General features: G+C 45.7%; 1 protein-coding gene across 6 annotated transcripts in view; it reads right to left on the bottom strand.

Annotated features, from left to right (window-relative positions):
* Positions 1-653: 653 nt before the first annotated feature.
* LRP2 (LDL receptor related protein 2) overlaps positions 654-21,215 on the bottom strand; it is a 221,166-nt gene continuing 200,604 nt past the window's right edge. For 4 of the 6 annotated variants that reach the window (XM_061608563.1, XM_061608565.1, XM_061608566.1 and 1 more), the window contains 8 exons: positions 17,947-18,112; positions 10,029-10,157; positions 8,431-8,651; positions 6,881-7,057; positions 3,680-3,799; positions 2,986-3,076; positions 1,048-1,115; positions 654-891 (listed from right to left, as the gene is read on the bottom strand). In XM_061608563.1, the coding sequence (XP_061464547.1) occupies positions 767-891; positions 1,048-1,115; positions 2,986-3,076; positions 3,680-3,799; positions 6,881-7,057; positions 8,431-8,651; positions 10,029-10,157; positions 17,947-18,112 (1,097 nt within the window). In that variant the 3' untranslated portion in view covers positions 654-766. The remainder of the gene's footprint in view (positions 892-1,047; positions 1,116-2,985; positions 3,077-3,679; positions 3,800-6,880; positions 7,058-8,430; positions 8,652-10,028; positions 10,158-17,946; positions 18,113-21,215) is intronic. The other 2 variants (XM_061608564.1, XM_061608567.1) reach the window with 2 other exon arrangements.

Here is a 21,215-nt window from a genome sequence, read left to right as displayed (position 1 = left end):
TATTTCAGTCCCCAATCTTAAGCCCTGCACATGCATTTCTTGTGCTGCCACTTCTATAAGGTTACTTTTGCAGGATGTATAGGTATGCTTTGGCGGGTAAATGGGGCTCTCCAAAGAAAAAGCAGATAGCCAGCAAAGCTAAAAACTTTTTTATTTGCTCTTCAGGATGCACAGTTGAGTGACAGTTCATTGACATTTATTAGTTTTGAGAACTGCAATTTCATGTGCTATCAATTAAGAGTAATTCAGAGACAGAGGAAAGCAATACATGCCCCGGGGCTCCTGCATTTGCAAGGGATCAACCTGAAATCCCACTAAAGTAAACTAGAAAATTCATATAGTGATTTGAATCTATTGTGAATTCCACCTATTGGGACTTCATTTTTCTAAAAGGGAACAATCAGATGCAGTATCAGTATACTCTTGTTTGTCCTCTAATATTGAAATGAAAATTTAAGGTTGTATTCCTATGTTCATTTTCCAGCAAGTAAATTACACTAAACAGAGTGGGCCTAAAAAAATAAATATGTATAGGATTAAACTGCAAGGCACTTGCATTTGCAGGAAAATTATAACTCTTTAAACCACAAATGGTTTTGTTGTGCATAAGAACTCACCATGATCCACTCTGCAAACATCTTTAAAGGCTGCACAATAATACCTTGAGATCTCTTGTTGTTTTGAAATATTTAGATTTAAAAGGGAACACAGTTGTAACTAACTGGTGTTTTCTGAGGCTTGGATCAATCGTTGTTCCTTGCAATACCTACCTTGGAAGTTTGGGAAGTGAAGGTAAGAGAGAGCCTGTCCGTCTGTAATTAAAAAAGCCACCCACGGCCAGAGCTCCAACGACTATGATCAGAATGACAGTCAGCAACACGGCCACTGCTGCTGCCAGAGAAGACAAAGAGTAAGAGAACAATATGGAAGATACCGTTCAAACGTCAACACTGCCTCAATAACAACTTATAGTGTGGTTATCATCTCATTCCAAAGGTCTAGGGCCTGTGCTTGGTTATTCAAATAGAAGTACAGTTCAAAGCTTACTTGTCCCAGAAGGCACACCCTTTAACAATCCTGCTTCACAGTAATTCCCAGTGTAGCCATATGGACATCTGTAAAGGAAAGTGAGATACCTGACTGGAACTGACTGCAAAAATCCTAGCTGTACTTAGCGTACTCTGAAAGATATATCTACATGGCATGATTTTTAAAACTCATTCCTTAGTAATTACATGTTTCAATGGTAGCACACACATTGACATCTGTTTACTTGGAAATGAACTTGTAGGAATGCTGAGTCACAAATGAAAGAGTTCACTTTTTTAAACATTAAAGGAGATTTGGCTTCAGTGGAGCATCAGTGGCCCCTACAGGCTCAGCTGAATGTAAATGTGCTGCTTCTTTTTTGTCACGTTCTTAGAGATTTTCCTTTCATTTGTAGAACAGGCATCTAAGTAACTTGTTCTCTGACCTTCTTTAAAAACAAAACCCCTTGCATTTAAAATTATCAATATTTGATTTGCTGCATGGCCTGCTAATTCAGGCCACCTAATTTCAGGCATATTTCATTTCAGAGACAGCACCATAAATGCCTTCAGAATGGAGTCTAAGAGCTACAAGAAATGAGCAAAAGACTCACTGATGTGAGGTATTTGTTGTTGGTCTGTACCATTTCAGGGATTGTCTCTTCCCCACATATAATTTACTCCATACAAATCTGGATTTAGAAAAGGGTTCCCCACAACTTTTCCCAACATTCTAGTTTTGAATGTGTAGTACAGAATATTTTATGTGAGGGAGCATTTAAACATTCCATACCCATCTGCAATCTGAAATGCTACAACCCAGCGACAGATACATTGCACAGTGGGGCTTCAGTTCATCATTAGCTCTATTCAGGTTTTTGGTACCCGTGAGTACTGAATACTTGATGAGGCTATCTAGAGCTAGCCAAGCCCCCTAGACACTGACATGCATGCTATCCATGCCCCCTGGCCATCAACCTGAAGTTATGTAGGTGTGAGGGTTCCCTCCAGGGTGATGGGATCTGCACAGAGGACATGGTTAATGGGCAATCAACACATGTCCAACTAAATTTTAAAAAACCCTGTCTGGGCAGGGTTCCCGTCCCATGGAAAAAGTCCCATGTACGTACATCTGTACTTGTGTAGCCCCCCTTCAGAATGATACTGATCACGTCAGCAGAGTGTGTGTGTGCATCTGGTGTGCATGTTGTTTGATAGTCATCCTCAGTGCATAATGAAGAAAAGTAGGGTAGAATTTTTTGTAATACTAGGGGCTTTGCCCTTGCGCACTTTGTGTACCACACCTAGGAACTCACACACACAAGCATTCCCAACTCCCTGCCCCCAGGACTCCAAACACACACACGGGCTCTCTTCCCCCCGGATTCCCAAACCCCCAGTCACTCCCAAACAAACACACACACACACACACACTCTCTCTCACACACACACTCACAAAGACTCCAAACACACACACAACCATACTGTACACAGACAACTCCCCAAACTGCCCCTACACCCAGACAATTCCCCAAATGGCCCCCACCCCCAAGCAACTCCACAAATGCCCTCCCCTGGCACTTGCCACCACTGCTGCCCTATTTAGGCAACCTACCGGCCTCCCATCTACCCAGGCTGCCACTGCTGCCCCACATCAACTGGTTACCTGTCTGCTGCATTGTTGCTCCCACTCGCTCACCTGGCTACGCTGCTGCCCACTCATCTGCCCCCACTGCCTCCTCACTCCCCCCTCCCAGCTTGCACATCCCCACCTGCTATTTTGCTACTCTGCTGTCCTGCCTCCACCCCATCCCCATGTGTGACCACATAATGGCTTACAAGAATATTACATAGTTAGAAATAACTCCTTTAGCTTGCAGCCTATTGTGATGTTACAAAGATCTTTATGCATTACACAACTTGCTAATTCTTGCCTGGCCCTTCCATATAGACTTACTTGCATTTAGGAAGCTCACTTTCATCAATATAGCATGTTCCTCCATACATACACCTACAGGCTGGTGGCATCGTAGGAGGTGATTCAATGGCTACAAAAATGGAAAGCCATGCATATGTTATGTACATATCCTTATGTACTCTGCAAAGCATAAACCACTTTCACCATCTCTAATTATTTTCAGCATCAAATTTCAACCAGGACATTCTGACTTGTCCAAGACTTTATTCTTTATTGAAATGATCTGTTATTTATAAAATAATGAACAACTTTCCAAAACACATAGTAGACTAGCAGAATGTTTCCAATATTACTTGGGAATCCTAAGAAACGAAAAAAACCCCGCAGTTTTGAAAGGTTCAGTTATCAGCTGATGAGCAGTGAGTTCAATCTTCACTGGGCAGTATCTCCACCCACCCACGTGCCAACTTTGACAGGTAGGCGGAACAACCCACCCATCAATCACCCGATGTCATGATATGCACATTTCAGAACTGTGTCACCTTGTTCTGCTATATGTATACACCAGCACTACTACATCAAGGCTGCAATATGTGTCTACTCGGAAGTAAGCTCCACTGGGTCACAATGGGACTTACTCCCAGGTGAGTGTGCATTGGATTGCAGCCTAAAAGGAAAACACCAATACTTCCAGATCTTCTGTGAGGAATTGATATCCGGCAGTCCCCTTTACCTGCATCACACTCTGTGGCGCTGCCTTCTACAAAACGAGCTCCCTGTGGGCAAGCACACGTGTATCCTCCAGGTCTCAACAAGCAGAGGTGGCTGCAGACATCTTTGCATGGATTGGACACTGTAATAATAAGCAGATAAACACCTGGATGTCTTTTAGGAGAGCCAATGTGTTCTTTTTGATCAGACAAAAGAACTAGCTTGGGAATATGGAAGCAGGAGTATGACTCCACAGACTCAGAGGATACATTAATGCTGATCAGTCTCCTAACCACAGCTAAAACGTCAGGAGCATTCCAGAGGCCTGCACACTCCTCTCCCCTCTGCATTGGTGTTTGTGCCATTCCCAGTTAGTGCCAAGCTGCTGTTTCCTATAATGATTGGAAACGGGTATTTCACTAAAAACGGCTAGCAAAAACACAGGCACTGTCATAATACAAACTGCAGTTAGCTGCAAAACTCAAAGGAAGGGAAAAATGCCCGCATAAGAGGGGAAGGGAAAGGGGCAGGGAGCAACAAGCCTAAGCACTCCTAATATCCTAACCATGGTTAGGAGATTGGGCAGCATTAAGTTGGCACCAACCCCCTGGGTCAAGCGCAAGCACTACAAGATAAATGCCTGAATAGCATGTTGAGTGTTTTGCCTCATTTCTACTTCATGCACCTGAAGTAGCATCTTGCTGTTTTAACTCCATTCTTAATACACATGCTATTTCCAAGCCTCCAAGTAAAACTGCCTTCCCCTACAGAGCACCAAATGAGAAGGATGGCCATAGAACTGTCTGTGACTGTGATGGGCGATGCAGGCAGGAGGTGAATTCATGGCTACCTCTACAATGAGATAAACATGGTGTGCAAATGACATACAGAAGTAATAAAATGAGAGCACTAGGCTTCCTCTTTGGCTCATAACCACTTTTCTTGCACATTTTAAGAAATATGATGCCTTTATTCTTTTTCAGTCTTTTGTCTTAATGATGGAATCATAAGAAGCTCACGATGATGTCGTGAGGGTCATTGGTATGCAGAATACCTAACTAGAGGCAGGCACACCAAGGAGGAGAAAAAAGTCACACTCACAAGCTGACAAACAGAAGAGGAGGATTCATGGTAGAACTCAGTTCCTAATTAGACACTGGAAAAGGCTGCAGAGCAGGCCAAATTCATGTCCTCTCTCACCCACAGCCAGGGTCAGTCTGGTGAGAGGGATGGCTCCTCCCCCCGGAGAGAAGTCAGAAGACTGGAATACACCCTGAGGGAGCGTCAACAGAGTGTCTTCCATTCCAGTCTGGCAAATGGTGCTGCACAAGAAAAGGAAGCCTCTGCGTTCAGCACATGGAGCTGCGTGTTTGGTACTCATGTGTGGTGTCCACATTCTGCTGAACAGATAGTTGGCGCTGTCAGCTTTGACTGTGCCAATCACTCATTTTGTGGATGGAGACTGATTCCCAGCATGTCCTTTCTCCTCATATAGTTGATCTCTTAAATCTAGCAGAAACAACCTTCTGTTTCAGGGGTGGGGAACTTTTTTCATCTGAATGGCTGCAATCTCTTTTGTACAGCTTGCCAGGGCCACAGGCTCAGGACAGAGGCAAAAGTGAGCAGGATAATCTATGTGACTGTTACCTTTCTACAACAGGCTACATTGTAGCCACACCAAGTCAGAGGGTTCCACGCACACACACATTCCTCTCCTTCCTCCATTCAGGAATGCAAGAGGCAATGTTATAGTTCAAGGAGGGTGTGGAGCAGGGCTGCTGAGAGGTGTGGCGATGGGAGAAGGGGCATGGCCTCAGGAGAGTCCTGAGGCCCAACTAGAGAGGCCTGAAGAGCCACATTTGGCCCCTACGCCTGGGGCTTCTCATCTCTGTTCTACATGTTGGGGAGAGCCTTTGATGCTTTTTGCACAAGGAACTCTAGAAAAGAACCAGCATAAGAGTCTCAACACCTACACAAGAGTACAATTTGTTATGCTGCATTCTGGCTATAATTCAGTCAATGTCTTTATGTTGCTGTGGCATTAGTTCTTCAAGTGATGAAAAATACATCCCTTGTATTGAACAATATATTCCTTAGTAAAGGCGTGATTCCTTGGAGGTGCTGGGAGAAGCTTTTACAAATTTAAGGTACGTTATTTGTGTAAGAAATGCAATTGCTGCAGAATGACAAAGATAGAGCCCCCCCTGTAAAAAGTAGTCCCCCAATCCTCTGCAAAAAAGAACAAGGATATAAAGGGGCTGACGTTTTAGCCATTGCCCCCCTTCCTGAAGCTATACAGCCCCTCACACGTTTAGGGATGACTTCTGAAATGGGGATTCTTTACTAGAAGAGACAATCCATGCAGACTCCATGTGCGATTCAGAATCCTTGGGGGGGGGGCGCATGCAATCTTGAGAGTGGGGCTAAATGTGCAGCCCATCTGCCCATTTCTGTCTGTGATGCCCCTTCATGCAGGAAAAGTGTGAAGAGGACTATGGTCTCCTATCTTTGCTGTTCTGAGAATGACCTTGCTGCCTCTTCTCCATCCCCAGAAACCTCTTGAGGCTTATACTACCAGAAGTCTCACCAAAAACTATGATCTTTAGCCTATGATCTCATGAGATTTGGAACGTGAGGCAGAAGCAGGGCCTATAACTGGGCCTGTTACTTTGCTCAATACCTCTCCTACGTTGCTGTTAATTTTCTGCTTTGTGTTTCTGGAGTGAAAGGTATAGTGTGTATGAAAGACCAGCAGCCGTGTTGAAGTAGAAACTGAAGTGTCTCTCCCCAAGGAAATAGTCATTCTGTTATTGAACTCCACCTCTCCTTCCTGTTCTCCTTTTAACCCATGAAGAACCGTAACACCACCATGCCACAAAAGAGAGTGGATGGTATACAGTGGTACCAGGAAAGGAAGAGGCCATAAATTTACAGCTAAATCAAAGAGGGGAATCATAGAATAGTAGAGTCGGAAGGGGCCTATAAAGTCATCGAGTCCAGCCCCCTGCTCAGTGCAGGAATCCAACTTAAAGCAAAGAAACTATTAAGCCTTATTAAATATCTGACTAGATGAGGGCTCCTGCGAGCTCCAGTTCTATCCTTCCAGAAACACTGATTACACGTGTGGAGAGATCTGCTTATTACAATTTCTCTGAAGTCATTGTTACCTGCTTTTGGAAAGTAATGGTTCATAGATAATGCACTATGCAAGACTGGCCATTACCTGACTGATTGCATCTATGTTGGTGATAGATGCGAACCTGAGTAAGCCAAGGGTTTATAGTCAGCACTTTGACTTTCTCTCCTTTCCCAAATTTCTCTTCTTTCCAGACTTCCCCTCTTTCCTTAGATATCCAGTATAGGTGACCTTCGAACACATCAAGGCTGTATGGGCTGCTAACTTCTCGGTGAAATAAAACAGCAGATAAGTAGACATGCAACAGGCTAGCAACATTATTGGTCTAACATTCTTGAAATAAAAGTGTGTCCCCCCTGCCATCATACTGTTACAATTTTCTAAACAATCCTACTAGCGGCAACTAATGCATGCCTTGAAAGAAAACTCCCAGAGACCTGTGGAAATTTAACAAGCAAACCAAAAGCTCTTCCAAAGAGGCTTCAGCTTTCCCCTCACAAATGAAGAGAGACCACCATTACTGTGCCAGAGACCACCTCAACTGCAAGTCTTGCAAGACTCTCTGTCTGCTTGATTACCTCTTTCTTCCTGGCCTGGGAGGGTCGGGTACTGACTGACTGCAGCTATAAAAGCTGCTACTACCTGAAGTTGCCAGAGACTATCTTGACTGTGGGGTGTTGGCTAGGGGCTTCTATTTGGGCCAAAATTTAATTCTGCTGATCAGTTATTTTTGCTGTTATTGGGATTATGTTTTTGTATTTTATTGTTGGACATTATGAATTATAATAGTGTTTCAATTTATTATATGTTTGTTAACTTTTCTTTGTTTTCTTTAGCTTGTTGTTTGACTACTTGAATTTTGTTTTGTAACAGTGAATTATGGAACCTTTGCCATGTTGTGAGTTGGCCTTGAGCATAGATTACTATGGAAAAGTGGCATACAAATAAACCATGGAGGAAGAAGATGAAAAGAACACAGGAGAACAGCATCTTTGCTCATGCAAACATATTATGCACTAGTTGCAAAATCTTTATTGTTCACTTATGTATTATCCAATAGTGCAGGGATTCTCAAACTTTCCACTTCCTGGGAATTACTCCCCAGTAAAGGGAGGCCCATGTGTCACAAAATGGTGATGCAAAGACAGAGCAGCCTCCTTGGTTCTTTTATATTCACTTCTTCCTCCCATAACAGTTTTCCTTTCTTATCTCCTTTCTTTCTATTCCCAGTTTATGTATATCACAACACCTCTAACAACAACATCTCATTTACTTCAACACCTCCTCTTGTCCTTTCCCCTCGGCGGAAGGAGAGCTTCCTTCCCTCTCCCCACCATGAATGTCTCTGACTCCTGGCATAGACAGTACATGCAAGGAGCTACTGGTGCTGGAACTGGTCCTACTAAAAAGACTTTGGCATGGCTAGGGGGCAGGGCAGCCATGTGTGGAGGCACTGAGCAGGCTGTGGAACTAAGGGCCATTTGTTTGAGCAACACTGAAAAAGTGCAAGCCTATTACCCCTCATTGCATCAATAACAAAACTTACCCCTCTGTCACCATAAATGTATCAGATGTGCTCCAAGTGTCTTGGGAAATACTTTAATAAAAATTGCTTTTGTCAACATTAATTTTCATACCTCCATGCAAAACAGTCTTCCTATCTGTTCCATCAAATTTCATAGATTCAATTACGTTTTCCTTCATATCACTCCAGTAGATTCTGTCATTGTTCAAATAATCAACTGAAAGGCCACTTGGCCAGCCAAGGTCCTGAAAGACCAACGTTTGTCTCTGCTGTCCATCCATCCACGCACTTTCAATTTTTGGTTGTCTTCCCCAGTCAGTCCAATACATCAGCCTAATGAAAGCAAAATCAGTATCTTTAAAGGGTTAAGTACAACATACCAAAACATAGAAAGCTTATGAGGAAAAAAAAAATCTCCACCAAAAGAGAATTGAGTTGGTAGGAATTTGGCAGTTCTTCACTGACCAGATTCTCCATCGATGGAATATTTTATATTGTGTGTACACTGTTCTGATTATCTGTTCTTGATGCATTTCATTTTACTGAAAATTTCTAGAGTATCTCTTGTCCCTTTTATCCTTTCTGCAACCTTGTGAAGTAAATTAGATTGATCGATTGTGATGCACCTAAAATCAAGTCCAATAGCAAAGTCAGCATATGCAGTTAGGTCTGCAATGTCCCAACTAACCATCTCTCTGCTGCATCACAAATTATTTTGTTTCTTAGAACCTCTCTCTCTCCTCTTTGTATTTTCACAAATAATTGCATGTTATACTATTTAATATGATGCAATATTTCATGTTATTTTGAAAATAAAACCCTTAATTGCAATTCCTGATCACAGAGAGAAATAAGTTTTTTTAAACCACCTAAAAGTTCAGAGGAGAGCAGATTGGCACCAGTAAATCAGACAATAACAAATTTTATTCCTCCTGTTTCTAAGCTATGTGAATTCTGCCAATATGTAGACAGCAGAGCCCAATACCCAAGCAAAATACAAAGCCATTAATACACATCAATATCTGGATGGTTTGCTTTTGGAACATCAGGTTTTCCTAGCATATAGGGGTCAGTTGTGACCTATTGTTTGTTTGCATGTTCCTTACTTTTTATGACAGTTTTATGACCATCTGCTGATGAGAAAGGGCTATGGCTCAGGCCATCGCCATCAGCTGTGCAAAAACAATTATCATGCAACATAGGTACATAAGCATTGATGTACTGCTTGTTATATGTTCTGCAACATGAAAATGGAGTCCAGTGATTTTAAGTACTTATCAGCCCAATCTTATGAGTTGCTGTGCTGTAGCAAATAGATTGTGGTAGAATTAAGTATTAGGGTTCCAACAACAGGATAAAAAAAAAGGAAAACAACCTGCCTCATTGCATTGGGATCTGTCACTGCTCCCAGTTATGGCACAGCAAAAGTCACCAGCACTCTTCCGAAAGTATTCCATTGTAGCCTCTGTTCATTTATTTGACATGGGTATAGAAAACCCATTAAACCAGGAACACAAATTGAAGATCAAAGGGCAAAACTGATCTTACGTATTCCAGCAAAACTGATCTTAAGTATTCCAGATAATATATATAATATGGACACTAGGTTCTATGATGCATCAGATATTTCATGTTTATGAGATATTTTTGATGGTTCATTGCAGCATTTCAGTGTTCACATTAATTCTTTCAAGTTGCCAAAATGCTTACCCAAGTTTGGGGTTGACAGCAATAGCTGCTGGTTCATCAAGCAAAGAGTAGATAAGCCACTTGCGGTACCTCCCATCAAGCTTTGCCACCTCTATTCGATTTGTCCCAGTATCAGTCCAATATAGGTGCCTAGTTTAGACGCAATTAATTTTTTAAAAAAAATCTGTATATTTTGTCAACATCAGCTACTGGTTATTTGAAAGGCCTTTTAAAAGTATTAAATAGTCAAAATGCAAACATTCAGAAACAGTGCAAAATAAACTAAATGTGGCACTACAATTCCCATCAACCCCAGCCAGCGGCCAAGGATGATGGGAGTTGTAGTCCAACAACATCTGGGGACCCAAGATTGAAGAATAGTGGTCTAATCCTCTCCTTAATCTGCTCTGGGCTTTCCCCCAATTCTCCAGAGCAGATTTGGGGCAGGGGAGGGAACAGAGAGGGAGGAGAAGTTCCAATATGCGAACTGAAGTTGTTCCACTCATGCAAATCAATTTATTGGTTCCAGAGTTTGTAAAAGAACAGATACTAGATGCTGAGACAGAGAGCAATGTCTAAAGCAGAGGTGAGGAATAAGATCTGGCAAGTGGGATCCCAACTCCTGCAAGCTGCTTCTGGGTGCAGGGCTACCCATCTGTCCATCACACAATGTCACAATTATATCAGGTGACTCAAGAGTGCTTATTCAAGTGATGCCTGAATGCAAGTTAGGGCTGCAAAAGAACCTGTTTTTCCTCTTTACATCCCTAGCTTGAATGCAAGTGTGCTCCAGATTCTTCCTTTTCATCAAGAAGTCCATTTTTGAATCTGGCACCTTTTTGTGAATTTGGCAGTGAAGGGTAAAAGAAAAAGGCTTTTTAATATAAAAAGCACTCACCTTTTGATGCAAAAGAAAAAAAGGGTAGTGCACTTAAGAATCCACTCCCGAGTCTTCTTTTTTGGCTGTGGCTTGAGGTTTCCCACATTTGATGTCATATATGACATCAATGAAGGCCTGGGAAAGGTGGGCGCGCTTTGCCCAGGATGGCCTGGCAGGCCAACCTCTGAGGCCTAGAGGGCCTAATTAGTTGTTCCCCACTACTGGTCTAAAGGATATTAATACATATACATGCTGTTAATGTTAGATACAAGAGTTTTTAGAAATAATTTTAAAAAGTTAAAGGGCTCCAATACTCTTCCAGTAAATCCTTCAATATTTCAAAATAGAGGTAAAGCAACCTAGGTGTACCCAAGCCTGATGGGTTGGGGCATATATGTGTTGAATAAGTCCAGAACTTTTGACGAAAAAGATTTTTCTACATTAGCCTCTCCCAGCCTGGTGTCGTACTCCGAGTCCCACCAGACCCAGCTGGTACAGCCAATGCTTATGGTTTCATGATCATTAGCCATAGATGTTGTAGTCCAGCAACATATGGAGTGTACCAAGTTGGGGAAAGTTGCTTTATGGTCTTGTCCACATTTGAGCATTATTTAGCTGTTAACTGTCAGCTTCGATGGAGTGAAAGCTGAGCCGTAAACTCATTAGCTGGCAGCTGGCTGGGTTGTAAATCTGACAAAAGCCAGGAAGATAATGGGGAAGAGACAAGGGAAGATCAGAGGAGTCTCTCCGAGTGCACGTACCGAGTCAGTGTCCAAGAAACGAAGTCAAGGAGGGAATTCCGGGTCCAGTTAGCCAAGAGATCAGTCCAAGGGTCTGGGTTCTGGAATCTGGGTCTAGAGTGCAGGTCACAACCGACATTGTAGTCAGCAGCCCACTGAAGTCAAAAACTGCCTTTTAAATCCCACTCCCTAAAACAGGTGCAAGTAATCAGCCCTCTGGCTCCCAAGAGCTTGCTGTCTTAAACGGCCAGACCGGCGGTGTTGTTGCACTACTCTCTGGCGTCTTCGCTCCGCAGGGGGGAGGGGAGCCTCCTGTTCTCCCTGAATCCAACTGAGGGGCTTCAGCTGTGTCCTGAACACTCTCCAGCTGAGGGAGAGCTGGAGCTGGATCCTCAGAGATTCCACTTGTTCCTTCTCCTGGGTCTCCTGCTGCTGCCCTCCAGTCTTTCTCCTCTGAGGACTCATCCGAAAGAGGCATGACACTATCCCCCTCCCCAGGACCAACCCGCCCCCCATGCTGGGCCTGGTTTGCCTGGGTAGCGTTGGTGAAAATGATGGACCAAGCAGGGGCATGCACCTGTGAGGCGTCTTCCCAGGAGTGTTCCTATGGGCCATACCCTTTCCAGTCTATCAGGTACTGGCGTCGGCTGTGATGCCTACGGGAGTCTAGGATCTGCAACACTACGAATCCTTCCTCCCCATCCACTTCCACAGGTGGCGGAGGCTGTGGCTGAGAACTCAATGGGTGAGGCGGGAGGGCCGGGACAAGCAATGACCAATGGAAGATGGGGTGAATGTGGAAGGATGTGGGGAGTTGCAGCTGGAAAGCCACAGGGTTGACCTGCCAGGTGATAATGAAGAGACCAGTGTGCCGTGCATCCAGCTTCCGAGACAGCCGTTGGGAGCGCAGGAACTTGGTTGAGAGCCACACCCGGTCTCCTGTCTTCAAAAGAGGGCCTGGCTGGCGGTGGTGGTCTGCAATCATTTATATGAATCCTTCGCCTGCTCCAAGTACTCCTTCAAGAATGCCTGTAAGGCCTGTAATTCTTGGAGCATGAGATCTGTGGCGGGGACTGGTGAGGGGGGTAAGAGTGAGGGGAGGGGAAGAACTGGGGTGGTAGCCATAGGAGGCAAAGAAGGGGGTTTGGCATGTGGAGGCATGTAAGAGTTATTGTATACAAATTCTGCCAGAGGCAGCAGATCCGCCCAATTGTTCTGCTGGAAGCAGGTGTAACATCAGAGGTATTGCTCCACTGTGGCATTGGTGCGTTAATTCTGCCCATCTGATTGAGGATGGTGGGCTGAGGACAAATAGATCTGGATGTCAAGGGTTCGAAACGGCGCTTGCCAGAACCAGGCAGTGAACTGGGCCCCTTGGTCTGATATCAGGTGGTCCAGAAGGCCATGTTGATGGAAAACCTGGGCCAGAAATGTCCGACCAGTCTCTGGGGCTGAGGGGAGTCCAGCACAGGGGAGGAAATGGGCCATCTTTGTGAACAGGTCTACCACAACAAGAATGGTGGTCATTCCCCTGGAGGCAGGCAGATCCATGATGAAATCCAGGGAGAGCAACCACCAGGGACCTGGGGGCATGGGAAGCGGAAGCAGGATCCAAGGTGTCTTCCTGGGGTGCACCTTTGCACATTGACAGGCATCAAAGGCAGCTATGTAGTCTTTGACATCTGCCTGAACCCGGGGCCACCAGAATTCCTGTAAGTCTAGATAGAGGGTTTTGTAGGTTCCAAAATGCCCTGCTGGCCGGCTGTCATGACAGAGGTGGAGCACCTCTCCCTGTAGGGTGCCCGGGGTGATGTACAGCCGGTACCAATGGTACAAGGTGCCATTCTTAAGCGAGAACAGGCTGTCCAAGGTGGGGGTTCTTGACTGGAGCCCTTGCAGGTGTGCCAGGGCGTACTTGTCTCTCTGTTGCTGTTCTTGTACCCTGTCTAGTAGGGATTGTGGCTGGTGGGTAGCTGCAAAGTTCTCTGGGCAGAGAATTGGGCGGAGGGGGGACTCGTGCTGCTCAGCTCGGTATTCAGGCTTGCGGGAGAGTGCATCTGCTTGCGTGTTCTGATGGCCAGGGAGGTAGGTGACACTGAAACTGAATTGGAAGAAAAAAAGGGACCACCGGATCTGGAATTGATTAAGCCGTGTGGGGCTTTGCAAGCGCGCAAGATTCCAATGGTCAGTTCACACCTGCATCGGATGGTGTGCCCCTTCCAGAAGGTTACACCAGGTCTCGAAGGCCACCTTTATGGCCAGCAACTCTTTTTCCCAAATAGTGTAATTCTGTTCTGAAGAGTTGAGTTTCTGGGAGTGGAACGCACATGGGAGCAGGGGCTACCCCTTGCCCACTGGATGTAATAAGACAACCGCGATGGCCTTGTCAGATGCATTGGCTTCCACAATGAAAGATCTAGTGGGGTCAGGTTGTTGCAGGACAGGTTTGGAGGTGAAGGCCTCCTTGAGGCACTGAAATGCCTGATGAGCCGCATCAGATCAGCAGAACTTCTTGGATTGGAGTAGGTCCGAGATGGGCGGCACCATTAACTCAGAGAAGTGGAAAATGAACCGGCGGTAGTAGTTGGTAAAGCCCAATAAGCGTTGCACATCCTTATGACTGCGAGGGGCTTGCCACTGTAGGATGGTTTCGATCTTCGCTGGGTCCATCTGGATCCCAGAGGGGGAGATCCGATGGCCTAGGAAATCAACGGTAGTGAGGTCAAATTCACACTTTTCCAGTTTAGCGAACAGATGGTACTCCCTTAAGCGCTGCAACACTGCTCAAACGTGCTTCTCATGTTCAGAGGGGTCCTGTGAGTATATCAGGATGTCATCCAAGTATATCACCAGGAATCAGTCTAGTAAGTCCTGGAAGATGTCGTTCATGAAATGCTGGAAGACCATGGGCGCGTTGCACAGGCCAAAGGGCATTACAATATATTCAAAATGCCCATGTCCATACCTGATGCAAAAGGCCATCTTCCATTCATCTCCCTCTTGGATGCGCTTGAGATTATAGGCCCCCCTCAGGTCCAATTTGGTGAAAATGAGAGCATCCAGCAACCGCTCCATCAGTCTGGGGGTCAGGGGCAAAGGATACTAGTTCCAAACTGTGATCTGGTTGAGGACCGGAGTTCCCCACACTTCTTCTTCACAAATAGCACGGGGCGGCTGCAGGCGACGTGGAGGGTCAGATGAACCCTCGGAGTAGGTTCTTGTTTATGAACTCGCATAGGGCTGCCAGTTCGGGCCCAGACAAGGAGTAAATTCGCCCAACCAGAATCTTGGCTCCTGGGTGCAGTGGGGCAGTTGTAAGGATGATGGGGTGGCAACTGGTCAGCCTCCTGTTTCCCAGACACATCCTGGAACTCCCAGTACTTTTCAGGCAGTTTCTTCAGCTCTGAGCCTGCCTCCCGGGCAGGACCCTTTCCTTACGTCCCCAACAGGTAGTTTGACAGTATGAGGATCGGAGGGACATTCGGTCCATTGACCACTGGATATATGGGTCATGCCACTGAAGCTATGCCAGCCTGAGCACTACCGGGAAGTGGGGCACAGCTGCTAGGTAGAATAGGAGGCATTCCTGGTGTCCTCCGAGGGCCATTTCCTGTACCATGGGCCCAGAGGCGAGGAGCCGGCCATCAATAATCTCCACCAGCGTCGGCTGGCTGGTGAGTTGTCAGGGAATGTGGTGCAGATCTGCAAAGGACATATCCACAAAATTGCTGGTGGAGCCTAAGTCCAGTATGGCCTATACTTGCAGGACACCCTGCCCCGGAACCGTCACTGAGATCAACACAGTCAGATGCTTGGGTGGCAGGGAACTGAGCTGGCAGGCCCTCTTGATGGCTGCATTGCCCTGGACTAGAGGCCTGTGGAGGCCGGGGCATGGGAGTTTCCCAGGGTTGGGGGTGCTGGTTGTTTGTCTGGACAATGGGCTGCTAAATGTCCCTGGGCTCCACAGTACAGACAGAGGCCCTGCTGCCTGCATCTCTGTAGCAGGAAGATGCGGCCGAGCCGCATTGGTTCCTCTGGTGGGGTGAGGTCCCTGCAGGGAGGCTCAAGGGAGGCACTCATTGGGGCCAGATCTCTGCAGGCCAGTTGGGGTCGGTTTGAGGTACGCCTGTTTCCAACCTCCCACTGATCTGCAGACACAAGCGTATCAGGGCTTGCAGGGTCCCAGGACACTCTACCCTAGCCAGCTCATCCAGGAGTTTATCGGACAGCCCCTCCTGGAATTGATCCATAAGCGCCACTTCATTTCATCCCAGGTCTTGCTGCAATAAGCGGAAGTCAGTCACGTAGTCCATCAGGGAGTGCTGGCCTTGCCTCAGCCTGTGTATGCGGCAGTTGGCAGTGGCCGATCTTACCAGGTCCTTAAACATAGCCCACAGCTCTGTGGTGAAGGCAGCCAGATCATTTAGCACCCGCCTACACTCATGGAGCATGGGCATGGCCCACCTAGCTGTGGCTCCAGTGCACAGGCTAATCAGGAACCCAACTCGGGTCTTATCATCAGGGAAGGCCTCTGGTCTCAATTCTATGAAGGGTTGGGTTTGGGCCAGAAATGCTGACAGCTGGTCAGGAGCCCCAGTAAATTTCTCTGGGACTGTCACAGGGGATTTGACTCTCACCGTTGGTATGGTGGGCGGGGCTGCTCCAGGCTGAGCTTGCAAGGCTTGAACAGCCACAATCGATTGATCTACCTGCGATCGCAGAAGCATGTTTTCCTGCTGGAGCTGCTCCATGGCAGGCAAATTCCCAGCTTTTGCTTTGTCTCTTTTGTTTTCGGGCTGACTACAAACTGACAGCTTCGACGGAGTGAAAGCTGGGCCGTAAACTCATTAGCTGGCAGCTGGCTGGGTTGTAAATCTGCCAAGACCAGGAAGATAATGGGGAAGAGACAAGGGAAGATCAGAGGAGTCTCTCCGAGTGCACGTACCGAGTCAGTGTCCAAGAAACGAAGTCAAGGAGGGAATTCCGGGTCCAGTTAGCCAAGAGATCAGTCCAAGGGTCTGGGTTCTGGAATCTGGGTCTAGCGTGCAGGTCACAACCGACATTGTAGTCAGCAGCCCACTGAAGTCAAAAACTGCCTTTTAAATCCCACTCCCTAAAACAGGTGCAAGTAATCAGCCCTCTGGCTCCCAAGAGCTTGCTGTCTTAAACGGCCAGACCGGTGTTGTTGTTGCACTACTCTCTGGCGTCTTCGCTCTGCAGGGGGGAGGGGAGCCTCCTGTTCTCCCTGAATCCAACTGAGGGGCTTCAGCTGTGTCCTGAACACTCTCCAGCTGAGGGAGAGCTGGAGCTGGATCCTCAGAGATTCCACTTGTTCCTTCTCCTGGGTCTGCTGCTGTTGCCCTCCAGTCTTCCTCTTCTTCCTCCTCTGAGGACTCATCCGAAGGGGGCATGACATTAATCCACATTTTCACCATTTGAATTAGAGCACAGTAGTCCACCCCCCAGTATTTGAATTTGTATATGAGGAGCAACTTTGGTTTTTCTTGTTCATACCAGTAGGCATTCCCTTTGTATTTGTCCCCACCTTCTAATATGTTGATCCTATTATGCCAATTAAGTACCAGCAGGGCACGCACACAGACAGCTGTGCATGCACGGTTTTATTAAAAAAAAATTCTCTGCCAATAAGTGCACAAAAACAAACAGGCAATTGTAAATTTGCTTGTGCAGTTTTCTGGTTTTGTGCATATCTGAGGAATAAAAAGAAATATATACATGTAAAAGGCTAAGCTCTTGATGCGCAGGATGGAAAGAAAATACAACTATATTCTTAGCATACTGTTTTCAGATTGCTGCCCAATGAATCTGATGTAGACTTTTTTTTAATGTGGTTTGTATGTATAGTTTTCTGGTTTTGTGCAAATCTGAGAGATCTAAAGGGAAAAAAATCTTCCTCTGCACACCAGATATGAGCATAGCTAGAAAAGAAATGAAAGCATGGATAAAGAAATGGGTGTGGAAAGGGGAGAAGGAGAAAGTGACAATTGATCCACCCACCCCAAAATGCCAAAACAAATAGTCTGCAACCTTGAACACAGTGGTTTGAAGCCAGATTTCCCGTAATATCGGATTATTCCTGTATTGGGCAAACCCGATTAACAGGTGGAAAGCAGTGAGTTTGGTGTTGTTTGAGGGTTAACCTCATGTGGACTACTCAAATTAAATGGGAATGCAAACAGTTGCAAGCACACGGTTACCTCTAATATGGACAAGCCCTACAATCATGAAAAAAGAAAGAATAGATATTCAAAGATGAGTACAATTTTCAAAACCATTTTTATCCAGCTTCTTTGCTTACCTCCCAACCCAGTCCACAGCTAACCCAACAGGACTGACCAGGTATCTCAGATTTAAGTCAACTTCTTTCACAGGATTATTTCCACTGCTTTCAAATGTGGGAATGTAGGCGCGTTTGATGGAACCAAACTCTGAACCGCGCCCCAGAATGCTGTAATATATGACACCTGTGGAAAGTTCAGAGATCACTTTCATTGTGCTGTCACTAGAAATATTGCTCATTTACATACTGGACCCCTCCTAAGAGACCTAATGTCACTCAATGTTTCTGTTGATGCTCTAGTATAAAATATAAGAAAATTATTCCAAATTCCAGCAATGATTATCTAAAATAGGCACTTTTAATGAGACAAAACCCGTACTGACCCAGAGATGCAACAGATTTGAATCCCATAGAAGCACTGGTTTAGCATGTGTTTGCAGGCTATGATGCTGTCAAGTGAGCCAATAAAGGCAACTCATTGGAATGCCAGACATTTCACCCTCCAGTGCTACTGTGACTATTTATTAAAAAAGCAACCTCAGGCTTAAAGTAATGGAACAAATAGGAATATGCATCACTCATTTTCAATAGATTTAGTAAAGGGTTGGGTACAACAGCCAACTTCACAGTTTAAAGGTACTTGATATACCCATACTACTGAAACTAAGCAAGTCTGGTCTGTGCCCGGATAAGAATCTACATGGGAACAGAATGTATGCCACAAGTTCCTTTATGGGTGATGATAATCCCTGTTCAGAATTAACAAACCGGAGAAATGCTCTGATGAAATAGGTAGCCTGTATAATTCTTATATGGTATGACACGATACGTATGCTAGCATAGGACCAAGGAACTGCTTCTCTGTACCTTCTTCTCATGCTACTCTAGAAAAGTCTAGATCAGGAGTAGGCAAAGTGGTAGTCTATGAAAGTAGCGGACTATAACTCCCTTCATCCCTTGCCTTTGGCTATGCTGGCTGGGGCTGATGGGAGTTGCTGTTCACAACATCTGGAGGGTACCACATCACCTACCTGTGGTCTAGGATGGAGGATGAATGATATGGAAAAGGTTGAAGGATCGTACTCTGTTGCTCCGGACTATTTTATGCTTTGTTGTAGTAACTATATCAGCTATATTTTCCAGGGCAATTTCATATGCCTTGTTAGAATTGTATACAATGAGTTTGTAAGTACAATATCAAGTTTGTGAGTACAATGTAACACCATTTAATATGTATTAGAGTCTTGTTTTTTGTGTTAGTTTTGTTGAAAGAAGATCCTTATTGTGTATAGATTTGTATCCTAGGATGGAGGAGCCATGTGGCAGAAGCCAATAGCATGATTTCATTCCATGCTGCCCTGGATGATACCTGATTGGGAAGGAAACAAATGCTTCACTGGCCTCTTTTACATGGATTCTCCAGAAAGAGGTTACTGCTATTGGTAGCTGGTGCCCATTAAGACTGGTAGGGTGGAAGGCGGGCACCCCAACAAAGGTGGAGTGAGAGTCAATGACAGGCAGATTCTAGATTTGTCGCCATCCTTCTCCCTGCTGAGTTCTACAAGGGCAACACTGAGACTAAGGTGGGGGAAGCTGATAGCCAGGGCCACCCCTGTACTGGTTGTAAGCAAGCAGGTGAGGGCTGGCTAAGTGCAGTTGGAGGGGCAGTGCCCCATCAGCCCTAACAGACCAGCCTCCATTGTTTATTGGAGTAGTATAGGAAAAAATTGCAGACAAGCTGCTTCCATGCCACTACCGTAATATAAGAGTAAACTCTATGGCCAGGGACAGAATCTACTGGTTCAAAAGAAAACTTAACCACACCCCCAGCAAAGAATACTATTAAGTCTCCTAATATGCAAAGAGCTTTACAATCATTAGAATGCTCACTTTCACAACAACCTGGAAAGGTGAGCCACATCAATTTTATAGATAGGGTACTGAAGCTAAAAGGCAGTGACATGACCAAGACCCACAGACTGAATCCATGGCAGAGATGCGGCTTAGAAACAGATTCTCAAAGAATGGTGCTCCTGTTGAAACCCTGGTTGAACTGTGGAATATAGAAATGACCCGGGCGGTTGACATGATTGCCCCTGAGAGCTCTCTCCTGTGTAGCGCTCGTATGGCTCCATGGTATAACCCAGAGCTGAGAGCGATGAAACAATATAGGAGACGGCTTGAGTGCAGATGGAGACGAACTCTTGGTGGATGCAATCACACACTAGTAAGTGCCTATGGTAAGCTGTATTTAGGGGCAGTGAGGGCAGCAAAAAAACAATACTTTGCTGCCACTATCAAATCATCACTCTTCTGCCCAGTGGAGCTCTTCAAAATTGTCTGGGGGCTATTACACACTGGCCCCAAGGACATGGTAGAACCCTCTGAGGCCCGCTGTAATGAATTTGCTAGGCACTTCCAGGATAAAATCTTTAGAATCCGCCAGGACTTAGACTCCAGTGTTATAGCAGGTGAATCCAGTGAGGTATACAGAACACAGCCTTGTCCTGATTTCTTGGATGAGTTTCAGTTGGTACACCTTGAGGATGTTGACAAGGTGCTTGGTCAGGTTTCTGTAACCACTTCTGTACTGGATCCTTGCCCTTCTTGGCTAATAAAAGCTAGCAGGGATGGAACAGCCGGCTGGGCCAGGGAAGTGATTAATGCCTCTCTGCAAGAGGGAGTGGTCCCTGGCTGCCTGAAAGAGGCTGTAGAAAGAGACCACTCCTGAAGAGACCCTCCCTGGACCCAGAAAATCTTAATAACTATAGACCGGTGGCAAATGTTTCATTCCTGGTCAAGGTCCTTGAACGAGTGGTTGCAGGCCAGCTCCAGACACTCTTGGATGAGACAGATTATCTGGATCCATTTCAGTCAGGTTTCAGGCCTGGTTTTGGCATGGAAACAGCCTTGGTCATCCTGTATGATGACTTTTGTCGGGAGAGAGACAGGGGAGTGTGACTCTGTTGATTCTCCTTGATCTCTCAGCAGCTTTCAACACCATTGACTATGGTATCCTTCTGGGACAATTGGCTGAGTTGGGAGTTGGAGGGACTGCATGGTGGTGGTTCTGCTCCTACTTGGCGGGTCGGGTCCAGAAGGTGGTGCTTGGGGAACATTGCTTGGCCCCATGGATTATCCAGTATGGGGTTCCACAGGGGTCAGTTCTGTCCCCCATGCTGTTCAACATATACATGAAACTGTTGGGTGCAGTCATCTGGAGTTTTGAAGTGTGTTGCCATCAGTATGCTGACATGCAGTTCTATTTCTCCTTCTCATCCTCTTCA

This window comes from Rhineura floridana, chromosome 2, assembly GCF_030035675.1.
Source record: "Rhineura floridana isolate rRhiFlo1 chromosome 2, rRhiFlo1.hap2, whole genome shotgun sequence".
In the NCBI taxonomy this organism is placed as follows: domain Eukaryota; kingdom Metazoa; phylum Chordata; class Lepidosauria; order Squamata; family Rhineuridae; genus Rhineura; species Rhineura floridana.
Note: the sequence above shows the minus strand (reverse complement) of the source record. Positions and strands in the feature narration are given on the sequence as shown.